At 44.6% G+C, this 12,432-nt stretch overlaps 2 protein-coding genes across 2 annotated transcripts; both read right to left on the minus strand.

Annotated features, from left to right (window-relative positions):
• Positions 1–1,664: 1,664 nt before the first annotated feature.
• On the minus strand, positions 1,665–4,251 carry cbln12 (cerebellin 12). Its single transcript, XM_085439134.1, has 3 exons — positions 2,948–4,251; positions 2,452–2,571; positions 1,665–2,371 (listed from the first exon to the last, which is right to left on the minus strand). Exons 1-3 carry the CDS (start codon positions 3,227–3,229, stop codon positions 2,174–2,176), a joined length of 600 nt encoding a protein of 199 aa, XP_085295260.1. The 5' UTR covers positions 3,230–4,251; the 3' UTR covers positions 1,665–2,173.
• Positions 3,546–9,875, minus strand: trim110 (tripartite motif containing 110). The gene is made up of 8 exons (XM_085439135.1): positions 9,313–9,875; positions 9,135–9,230; positions 8,760–8,993; positions 8,323–8,345; positions 7,989–8,134; positions 6,286–6,557; positions 4,258–5,678; positions 3,546–3,608 (listed from the first exon to the last, which is right to left on the minus strand). The coding sequence occupies exons 1-7, from the start codon at positions 9,859–9,861 to the stop codon at positions 5,409–5,411; spliced, it is 1,590 nt and encodes a 529-aa protein (XP_085295261.1). The 5' UTR covers positions 9,862–9,875; the 3' UTR covers positions 3,546–3,608; positions 4,258–5,408.
• Positions 9,876–12,432: the final 2,557 nt, after the last annotated feature.

Here is a 12,432-nt window from a genome sequence, read left to right on the forward strand (position 1 = left end):
CCTCTGGTGCCGTGAAACGATCATTGGTTAGCCTCCTCCCAAGCCGGCAGCATACGGCAATTTCATTGGCTCGACTAGCTGTCCATCAGACGTACTGCCGCTACCGGGCGGGATGAGAGTCATAGTTTGGTTGAAGTAACACTAAATGCGGCCTAGTTGGGATCGTTTGGCTCGGTGATCTTCAACATTGCTGTCTCGCTGTTGTAGATGCTCGAAATAGGAAGCGCAGCAGTTTTAGAGCTGGCTGGAAAAAAATAGATATTGTTTTAATAAACTGAAGTGTTCATGGACTGCACGGCCAAAAGACCTGTTTCTGAATGGCACACCATCAATTTTTTCAGCGGTTTATTACACTGGCCATAGCCCAGAAATCAGCCTACATCATTAAATGAATGAAGACCTGTTGTCATATCGGTCTATTAGTTTCTAGATGTATATAACCAGACGACGAGGGCGTATTATATATTTCCCAAGGTTACTGGTACACCTGGAACATTAATATTAGCTTCCTCTGGGTATTAATGTAATGGTCTGGCGCTTTCATATGCGATTCAGTTTTTTAATTAGGCTTTGGTGCCCTCTAGTGGCCTAATATTAAAATATAATTACTAGCTTTCAGTCTGTTATGTATGCAGTTTTCAGGGCACTGGGACAGAAAAGGGCTCTTATTGCCCCAGATTCATTTTTTCGTTTTCTTTTTTCTTTTGGTCAGTTTCCTTAATCACAAATTAATTAGACCATATAAGTGTAAACTAATCTTAAATAATCTCATACTTAGATTTCTACATAGGGCCCTCTGAGGTCAGATCACAGGAATGCCACACCCTGTCAGATACAATTGTATTTGAGTGGAGCAAATCTTGAAGTAAATAAACTGCCAATGGCTTTGAAGTTTGTTGTATTTGCAGGTCCTTGTGGGGCTCGGGGCAAAACGGAGGTTACTCACTCTACGTGGCTGAAGAGTGAACCAATCAGTACAGTGGCACTTAGGTGTAAAGTATAAAAAAGAAAAACATTTTAACATTTGTGCGAACACTGCAAGATTTCATTGTGTTTTCTGAGATTTATTTAGAAAGGCCATCATTTCCTGCCTAGGACTTGAGGTTAATTTAATAAGATATTCTTCCTTGGGAGCATTAATATGACAGCGTGAATTCATATCTAGGCTTTTTCCATTTTTATGAATTTTTTACTTATCATCCTAATTTCATAAATGTATAATTCTGGTAACAGAAGGATGAAAATGACAAAGGAAGTCAGAGAGAGAGAGAGAGAGAGAGAGAGAGAGAGGAAGATGGTGGGCATGAACCACGGAAGCGTAAGTGACTACATGTGACAGCACCCCACACTTTATCCACGGCAGCCCTGCAGAGATGAACCTGCCTGTTTGACAGAGCCTCCATCTGTCTGCGGCCCTGTAAGGAGCATCCACCGTACACCACACTTCATACCGGGTCCCACGCTGGTCCCTTCGGTCCATGCCAATGCCAGCTCTGCTGGTGGGATCTATATTTACAAACAGCTGCCATGGCACTAGGTAGGGTACAATGGAAGGGATGAGAAATACTGCCTTGTATAAGCAGATTAAACAGTCGCGGTCTTGGTGATTCATCAGATATTGTCTGAAATCAATCTCACTCGCATACTCAAAGTAAAATACTGAGCCAGATTTAGACTATTTTATTTGGTCTTTGATAGAAATTTCTTTGTAAATAAACATTTGTTATATTATACTAACAGGCATATAGAGGAACAGCAGTCATACAGCACACTAGAATAAAGAGATTTTTTAAACATAGACAGGATGGCATGTGGAGCACAGCAGTGTTGAAACACTTAAGAACAGAAGCTTTTAGGTACTCTAGCACAGAAGCCCATGTTTTAAATGGCTACTTTAGAATTTTGCCACAAAGTATCTCCTATAACAAGCATTTAGACATTAAAAAAAACCCAAACAAAACAGAGCAAATGAATTCCTCAGAGAAATTATGTTTGCCATCTACTCTCATTTTCTTTTTGGTCCATTTGAACAATCATCTCATTTTTGCATAAAAGCCATCTTTTCATGCACTATATAAGGTTACAGATTGAAGCCTTTCTTTTCTCCCACCACCTCTTCCCCTTTTTTCTCTCAATCATTCTCACTTTGCGGCGCTTCAACCCTCTATCTTTCTCACAAGGGGAAAACCAGGAAGCCTGAGAATGTGGAGTACTTCCAGCCTCCCATCAGGTTGCCTCTCTCCAGTCTGAGGTAGGCCTTGTCGCCCTTCTCCATAATCACCAGGCCGGCATTGGTGGCGGCTTCTCTGGTCACGTCCTGGTCCCCGGCGAATGCCGAAATCATTGGCCAGCCGTTCACCATCAGGCTAACCTAAGAGATGGGAACCAGCGAGATTAAGAGAGTGATCCACTGGAACCACAGCTATGAGTCTCAGAGTTGAGTGGGCGTACCTGAATAGTTTGTCTATTGTAGGCCTTCACCACATGGAAGTTGAAGCTGTACACCCCCCTCCTTGGTGCCAGGAACACACTACTTTCTTGGTCAAAATGAGTGCCCACGTTAACCAAAATCTGAACAGACAGCAGGAAAAAGACGGGGGATGATAAAGTCACGACATGGGTCATTCTTTTCGTCTGTTCAGATTGCTTACTTCCAAACTACTGAGACCTATTTTAATACATCCCTCCCTCCCTCTAAAATGTCCATGGACATGCAGCTTGTGCAGCATAATCCAACCATGTTTTCATTATGTGGCTTCACTACAAGTTCAAAAGTTTAGCAATCAGCTCATTATCACACCCAATGGGAGAAGACACCTGACTACAAAATGATAGCACAGAGCCTTTTGTGTGTTTGCCCATTCTGTACTGTAAAAAATAAACCTGTCACAATTTGCCACAGTATGCTACAAATGGGCATAATAAACATAGATATCTGATAACTCACATTATCAAAGTAGATGATCATGGTGCGGTTGCTCATGTCTGTCGGCTCGTGGTTGGTCTGGCGGCTGGCAGAGAAGGCCACCCGACCCGAGCCAGAGCGCACCGACATGCCCAGGGCGTTTCCGGCGGGCTCGGACGAAGGCGTGGAGTCACACACTACCAAACATTTCCCCTCAAGGATGATGGGCTCTGTGTCATTCTGGCCCCTGGATCCCAAAGGTCCCCACAACAGGAGCATGCCCAGGAGGAGCAGGATGTCAGGGTGGACTGACCCGAGGTGCATGACTGAACCTGAGATTTTATTGTTTTTTAAGTCAAATATCTCTAATTTCTAAGGACAATAGTCACTCTGGGCAATCTGCAAAATAAATAAACATGCTACGGCTAAAGAAACACTCTATATCAGAACAGAAAGAGAAAGAAAACCTGTTTGTTTTTTTAATTTAGTCTATGTTTTCCAGGCAGTTTTGACTCAGATTGGTTTGCTGGTCATATCTGTCAGTCTTTTCTTTCGAGTTTCCCCCTTTTTGACCCCCAGACAAATCCCCAAATCTCTTCAGTGTCCTTTGTGCTGTGTCAACAGGGTCCAGAATGACACTCAGAAAAAAATCACTTGATATTTTCAAGTTGATGTCATCAGCAAAAAATAAGCAGAGATGTAGCTGAGGAGGGGAAGAGAGGGAGAGACAGAGAAAAGATAAGGGGCGGCACGGTGAGTGAAGATCCAAGTCCGGGCTTAACGGATGAAGACGAGGACGGAAAAGGTGTGGAAGAGAGGGAAAAAAAAGATGAGGTAAGACTTTGGAGAGGTGACAAGGGGGAGGATGTAGGACCCAGAAGGGAATCAGAGAGAGAGAGATGGGGAACAACTCCACTGAGTGACCATCTGTCTGCCACACACGCTCGCTGTTTCTCCTACTTGTGCCTCTTGTTGCGCACACTCACACACGCTGTAGCCGCACGTACACACATTCATCTTCTCTGCAGGTTCGAAAGACTTTCTGTTGGTTCAGCTCACTGAAATGAGTAAAATGCAAAGCCCCCCCCCCCCCCCCCCCCCCCCACGCCTCCAATGCCATTTCAAAGTGTAGCATTTTTTAAATATCATCCATTTATCTGTGCAAAATCAGCAACAGGGTGAAAACATTTCCTTCTAAGCTTCAACAAAGTTATTCAGAGACAAATGCATCATGCTTCCTCATTCAAGGAATTACACAATTCATTGTGTTATTCATCAACAGTGACTAAACATGATCTGACTACAAAATTATGAGATTGTGAGAATAATAAAAGTAATAAACAGAGGATCACCTGTTCCCATGCAAAGGATCGTGTATTCCATATCTGAAGGACTGAAATATCCTTGTTGTCCCGCTCCTCTGTCACATTAATTCACAGCATGGCTGATCACAACCAAGATAGAGACTGCTCTGATCTCTCTGTCTATCTCCCTGTTCTTTCCCTTCTCTCTCTCTCTCTCCCTCCTTTCCATCTGCTTCGTTCTCACCCTTTATGCTGCATCCGCCCACTCACGTTTACAGTAATATAAAAGATAAATAAGTGTGAGCAGCTTCAAAGAGCAAAGTTAGCAAGTGAGTGGCAGTTTTCTCCCCTTCCCCCCCTGTAATTCCCAAACAAAACATTGATCTCCTCACAAGAATCAAAAGATCCTTCGCCATCTTCAAGACAGCGAGATTTATTTCCAGGTCTTTATGCATGTGGTAAATAGAGCTGGATTCCTCGATCCGCAGCACCGTTTGATCCATAAAGATGCTGCTTTTGTGCTTTTCTTTGATCATGCACTTAATGTCTAGACACTCCTAGATACAGACAGGAAATCCCAAAACAGAGGTAGAGCTTCAGAGATGTTTAAGAAAGGCTGGAGTGAGAAAAAAGTTCAAGTTTATCATATTAATATCAGCCAAACAAATTTCCAGCTTTTCTATAACTACATTACTTTATAAACAAAGGCCATCCTTATTTCTAATTGCTGTGGAATCAAGGTGCTGAACAATGTAACTAAAGTAACTAATTACTTTTAGAATATTTTAACTCAGTTACTAACTCAGTTACTTTTTTGAAGTAACTAGTAACTATAATTAATTACTTTTTCAAAGTAACTTGCCCAACACTGGAAATGAACATAATTGGTCCCCTTTAAAATGAGCCTTTCCATCTAGTGTTTAGGGAAGTATCAAATTCCCTTTGGGTGTCTTCTGGAAATGTTTTCACATGCCAGCTGATCGCAGCTTTAGAAGACACAGTTTTGTCTCTTTGGTGAGGAAGAGCTAAAGCTCTGTTTTAGAGCAGGAAGCAGAGAAACAGCAGCTCATGGCAAAGACTCCAACAGAGGTTTGCGTAAGTTACACAGACGGGGAAAAAACAACAGCACTTTATTTTGGAATGGCCAAAACAGCACAGAGTTCATCATCATCATCCTCCTAGCTGTCCTCTTCATCACATCAGACTTTAACAATAGTGATCCGACTGTTGAGCTCAGCTTTGTAGAGTCCAAAGCCCAGGCACACCGGCTGAGTAAAGGTGGTGGAGAAAGTGTGGAGGTGGATCAGGTTGTTAGACGGTCCCACCTCTGAGTAGGTGATGGTGCCTGAGCTGTAGTCCACGGCTACAGCAACGCGGTTCCCAGTCATTTGGTATGTGAGGCGGGTCTTCCTGCGGTTGTGCCAGGCGGCTAGCTTTTTATCGTGCTGCTGTGTCAAGCTCCATGAAACCTACAAGGGGTTTAATCAAGGAAGATGTTTTCATTTCAGCTGAAACTTTACTATCAAACAATTACTGATGTGGGGGAAATTGATCTGGCGATAATTTTAGTAACTGATATATATTTTAAGTTGAGCAAAAATCACTGCAGCGTTCCAAGGAAGTATTGGCTATATCTTAAATTGCATGTGGTTGACAAGGAAGGTATCACTGTAAATGTTCTCATCCTTCTGCAAAATGTGCTTCGATCATTGACGGTTAAATCAGGGCAGTGATTTTAGTAAAAAACCTAAACATAAAATTAAATGTACACAAAAGAATAGACTAGGAAAGAATAGAACTGGAATACAATTGTTGAACTGCTTTAGTGCACCAGAGGAAAATAGAAAGAAGGTTCACTTTTTTTCAAGGCCAAATTTACTGTTTCACTCTGACTGAATGAATGATGAGATGTTCGAAGGAAAAAATCTTTTTCACTGATGCCAAACAGACTGAGAGATGTCAGGGACAGGCATCAAACAGAGGCTCCTGCTCATTCTATTAGTTAGCAAAGAAAACACAAAATCTAACACTGGAACGAGTGTGATTAACCACTCTGGCTCTGCGGCACACTTGTACCTTGTTGTTCCCAAATGCATTGCCTTCTTTGCCCTTCCGTCCAATACTTCGGTAGCAGATGCCCACATCCCAGAATCCCTCGGCTTCCAGCTCCCAGTAGTGAGTCCCAGAGGAGAAGGTCTGGACGGTGAGGACCTGCGGCCAGTGGTCGAAACGTTCGGGATGAGCAGCGCAAGGCAGGCGGTTTTTAACTCGTGTAACTGAGCGCAGGTCATCCGAGATGCTCAACAGAGGATGAGCTGTGTTTGTGTCCAGACTCAAGGGACTGGTTACTGCAAGGAGAGAGATAAATCTTAGTTACTTTCCTCGTAGTACTTAAACTTGTTCGCCCATTTCTATGGAGCAAAACAGAACTTTTAAAATGCAAAACAGAGATTTATAAATATATGCTTTTGAGCCACACCTACATCCTCAATTGCTGTCACCTTCATTTTGTCCCCACTGCGTTACATCTGAATAAATATATTTAAACTTAAACGTTACAAACATGTATATGCATAATTCAGGTCATTAAACTCGTGCTTTTTAACATAAACATCATCTCCTATTTATTCAACACATTCATAGATGGTTCATCATGGTTTTAACTCCATTGATGATGCTTTCTTTATTTAGCTCAAGGCAAACATATTTAGAGTTGAACTGACTCTGATTTGCTATTCTGGACTCAAAACTGAGTTTCTCTTCTTGGGATTAGAGGTCAGCGTTAGACTCAGAGTTTGTTAAACAGATTGCTGGTGTATTCAGCTTCATGTCTCTACCTTTGTATTTGTCTGTGCTCCTCTGTTCCCCGCCTTTGTTGATCACTATGTTTGTCTTCCTGTTTTTAGTGCCAGCTTAGATTTTGTGTCCTTATTTGGGATTTTGATGTCTGCTGCTTTTGAATTTGCGTAGACTCTTGTAAGTTACCAGCAGCATCTTATTAAAGCTTTTGTTTTGTTTGCTCAAGCTGTCAGTCTCTGAGTGTTGGCAAGTGTGTCCTCCAGTGAACCATAGAAACCAACTGAGAAATATTTGCTAATGACATCTACGTGTTAATGAAAACCCACAAACACATTCTTTAGGTTTTATCAAACATGAACTCCAAACAATGTCAAGAAAAATCAGGTCGTTGACTACAGAGGTGTTACATAGTTACATACATAGAAGACTGCTTACAGTCCATCATACCAAAGGTGCCATTGGTCCTATCTATCTATCTATCTATCTATCTATCTATCTATCTATCTATCTATCTATCTATCTATCTATCTATCTATCTATCTATCTATCTATCTATCTATCTATCTATCTATCTATCTATCTATCTATCTATCTATCTATCTATCTATCTATCTATCTATCTATCTAGCTGACCTTTCACTTCTAAATTGAATATGTAAATGACTGCACTCTGGAGCCTCACCTTAAGACCAACTGAGCATTATTTAAATGCCATGTAATTTATGATGTCTGCTTACAGCAGGATGATGTACCATGTCACTCAGAACTCAGATCATCTCAAACTGGTTTCTTGAACATTACACTGGAATTCAAATGGCCTCTACAGTCACCAGATCTCAGTCTAACAGAGCACCTCTGACATGTGGGTTAAGTTCTGAGGTTCAACAAGAAAGCTAACAAGCTTCATTCCCCAAAATGTCTAGCTATTCCGTTAAAATCATTAGCGGGGCAGGTAAGTGTCACACATTCATTCCACTCACAGAGTTCCCTCTTGAGGTCACTGAGACAGCGGAGGGTAGCAGTGATGAACTCGCGGTACTTGCGCTCCATGTCCTCCAGAATGTGCTTCCTGTCTGCGCTGATGGGATCAGGGATGTAAAGTGGACTGTTCAGCTCAGCTAATAACCTACAAATCAAAAGCACAAATGAAATAACGCCTTTATTATTTTGTGTTTTTCATTGTTTCTCTGTCTCTCTTTTCTCTCGAGCTTCCACTGTAATAACACTCCCTAACATGACAACCCAAACACACGTCAACATAACACAGCTCAGGACGAGTCCTAATTCAGTCTGACTGGTTTGTTCTGGACTTACTTTGTGTCATCTGACTGAAAGGCCTGCGAAAAGAAAAGTCAAGGACAGCTGAGAAAAATGCACCAACAGAATGAAAAGCAGCTGTCTGTGTGAATGTGAATGTGCTCAGGTAGATTTTTTTTCTATAAATTCCTACATTTCTATATTTTTGCATTTTCAAATCGCCCTAATATGTAGCCATGCTAAATGTGTGATCTGCTGTAAAGCTTCACTCTCTGGCCACTGTGTATATGTGTAGGGTATTGCAGCATATTCCAGTCAGGACTACAGTGGTGGATTTCCTTGGCTAAAAATGATATTCTGCAGTCGTACAACAGTTAATCTCCCAATCAGAGATTGGACTGGATCGTTACTGGAAACTGGTGCATCCTGTCTTAAGCTATAATTTAGTTTCGTTTGCATGACCTAGTTCTGGAAAAACTTAATGCTACACTCACCCAGATGAGCAGGAAAGGGTCTGTCTCTGACAGCAGTAAGGCCAGATAGTGCTGGATTCTTAGGGTGTGGTGCATGTGGTCCCTCACTTTGGAGCAGTCTTCATGCACACGATCCATGACCTGCTGCCTCTCCTTCTTGGTGATGTCTCTCAGTGCCACCACCAGCTTGTTGACCTGGACCTGCAGGTCTGAGCCCAGCTGCTCCACCTGGGCATCGTCCTGCCTCAGAGAATCCTGGAACCAATGAGGACAGAATACTGGATTGCTGGCAGATCAGTGATTGAGACACAATCAAACCACATGACTTGTGATTTTGGTACGAACAGCTTTATGAGTCATTAGATTTCCTTTGCACAGATAAATATGTGTACTCACTACCATGGTGGAATCGATGTTCTCACGCTCTTTGAGGATTCGCTCTCCATCTTTCAGTTTTTCCTCTGCTTTTATAAGCAGTGTCTGAAGGATGACCTGCAAAAATCACCCAGTAGGTATTACAGCAACCACACGTTAACATAAAAACATACATTAATTGATTATCCATCCAGCACACCTTCAGATCATCCTCCACGTGCCTCAGTGCTTTCACTTTGTGCTGAGCGTGGCCTCCTTCCAGCAGACAGTCGCCACACACGTACACTCTCTCATCAGCACAGTAGTAGCGGAACAGCTCTGTGTGCGCCGGGCACCTTCGCTGGGACAGATCGCCCAGCGGATCCACCAAAAGGTGGGTGCTAAACACCGGTCTCTCAAGATGAGGCCGGAGATGTTCGGCACACAGCGACACTTCACACCTAAGGCAGGTCTTAACTGCCAATGGCGGTTGTCCTTTCTCTGCCTCGGGAGGGCAGCAGTCGCACAGCACTTCGCCGTGCTCCTCCTGACACTGGGGACAGGTGAAGCGACCTTTTCCTTCACCCTGGCTGCTCCAGGCCTCCCGGACACAGGCAGGACAGAAGCTGTGACCACAGGGCAGGGGCTGGGATTGGCTGAAGGTGTCTCGGCACACAGAGCAGGTCAGCTCTTCATCCATGGAGGCCATCGTGACAAGGATACTATAAACACTGGTTTCATACAACAGGACGAAAACAAATAAGCACATTGATTAAGCGGCAAACACACAAAACGTACAAATATCAACAACTGTACAGACTAACATGTTTGTGTGATGTATAAGAAAGACTAACACAAGACAGAACCACACACAGGCAGCGCTGGAATGGTGACAAGCTGGGAATGCTTGTTTCACTCCAACTGTGCACTCAGACCAGTAATCCTGTCTACTGGGCTTTTGCCTACTGTGCTCTATGAATAGATACTTCACAAAGTAAGCGGTTTTACTGAGAAAACATGCTGAAAGTGTACAAAAATATCAGAAAGGCCTCATCGACTTTTGTCAGGGAATATATCAGCACAACTAAAAGTGCTAGAAATGACATAGAATACCAAAAAAACCCTTCTTCTTCTTCTTCTTCTTCTTCTTCTTCTTCTTCTTCTTCTTCTTCTTCTTCTTCTTCTTTTTCTTCTTCTTTACAATAATATATACTATCCGATATTTAAAACATTATCAAATGAAACAAAGCAATTATCTAATAAACCCAGGTGTAATATATGGTGGTTCCTTTGCTTTAAAATAGTAGCAAAGGTATTGTAACACTGACTGTAGACGAGCATTAACTGCACTTAGACTGAAGCTGTTGCAGTGGAGGGATCAGGAGATCATCTGACACAGATGGCTGGCTCAGTTTCCTTTACATGTGCTCTTCTTTTCTGTATTTCCCCCAAAACTTTAATGCTTTAACTAACAACTATGTATCATTAGAAATTACTAAAAAAGCCACAGAAGTGTCATTCCTTACCCGTTAGCTTCTTAGTGTTTGCAGACTAAAGCCATCTGTGAGTGCGTGAGTTGTGTGCGATCAGACTGCCGATTGGAGGCTAATCCCAACAGATTCACTGCACTCAGAGAGGTCAGCTGATCCTGAGATGGGAGGAAGGGCAAAAGTGGGGGGAGTGGGGCAGGGAAATTGATTAGGTAACTCTGAAGATACAAGGTTTAGGGTTAGAGTTTACATCATGTCCCTGCACAATTTAAAACATGTCAGCGTCACATAAAGCGTTTCCTCTCTAGCTGTCCTACACCATGTGTGTCCCACATGTCCAACGCTTTCCATACGTTTGTTTTTGTCATTCAGAAACATGACTGCAGCTTTCAGCAAGCTTAGCTTTACCTGACTTTGTTGGGCCAGTGAACTTATAACAGAGGTTTGGTTTTTTTGTTGAAACACACATGGGGGTGCCTACTGGGGTCAGCGGGGGAGCTGGCCCCAGGGAGGGGTCACTTGCCCCTCCCTTCCTTCCCTCCCCATCTCCAGCTGCCTCCCTCTTCCCGCTCCACCACAACCACCCACACATGCAGGGCCTTGGAGTAGGGGTATGTCACCAGGGTGCAGAGGAGGCTACCCCCCCCCCCCCCCCCTCTGTCCCCTTCTGGCTGCCTCTGCCTCAATTTTATCCCACAACTTAGACATTCACATTACTCACACTCTCATTACACATACATATAGGATCTTGGGGGTGGGCACGATACATGGAGTCCAAAGTACCATCAGGGTGTACACCCCACCCCTGGCATCGTTGCCCACCTCTCAATTTTAAATACACGTAGACATTGAGGGCTAGCAGGAGGGACTATGCGCTTACCTGCTGCTCTCTGGCAGGTAGCTCCATGCCCTCCTGGGTTTTAAATGCACCTTAGAACACACATGCATCAACACTACAATGAGCGGGTGGAGGGAGGTTTGGAGTCTTCTCTCACCCCCATTCTCTGCGACCTGCTGGAGCAGGGGGGCTAGGACTAGGAGGAGGAGTTGGCCGTCCGACTGCGGTCTGGAGTGTGGAGCCTTCCTGCTGCTGCGGAGTCAGGGCGGTCTGCCTCCCCCCACCGCAGGGAAAAGGGAAACACCACCTGGGTCTGGGTGCAGTTCCCCCCTCCAGGGGCGGGGACACCTAGACCCGGTTTGTAGAGTACGCTTGGGGAGTGTGATCGTGTGTACAACGTCTCTTTATGTCTGTCTCCACGTTGGTTGAGTGTGGATGCATATGAGAGCATGAGGGTGGGAATGGATGTTTGTATCTGTGTGTGCCTGTATGTCTGTGTCTATATGTCAGGTTGGGTGTCAGGCGCCACCTCTCTGGGGACATCTCAGGCCCGCCAAGGTTTGGAGGCCTATCTCCCCCTACCACCACTTCCCCTGCCAGTGGCGGACCCCCTCAGACATCGGTGCGTTGGTGGTTCTTTGTGTCCGGGGATGGGCGTCCAGGTACACACCGGCTCACTCCTTGGCGGCCGCTTATCGGGGCCTGGAGCCTGGGGCTCGCTCGGGCCACTTCGGAGGTGGGGTGCCCCCGGCCTCTCGGCCTGGGGCTCGGTCACTCAGGCGCAGCTGGCTGCCGGCGGAGCTCACGGGCGCGTCACTGCAACTCCCCCTGGCTTCTGCTCCGCGGCTGCTGAGTGAGCCCTCATCTGGGACTCTCCTCAGCTCTTTCCGGGACAGTGGCGCGGCTGCCCCTCTGTTGGTCTTCCTTGGTCTCTTGTGTTCTGGGGGCCTCTGGATGTCTGGAGTTTTGATCTCCTCCACACCTGCTTCACGCCCTGGAGGACGGGGCTGTG

This window comes from Copadichromis virginalis, linkage group LG18 (assembly GCF_057382275.1).
Source record: "Copadichromis virginalis isolate Kocher_CV1m ecotype Utaka linkage group LG18, C_Virginalis_male_GT1.1, whole genome shotgun sequence".
NCBI classification, from domain to species: domain Eukaryota; kingdom Metazoa; phylum Chordata; class Actinopteri; order Cichliformes; family Cichlidae; genus Copadichromis; species Copadichromis virginalis.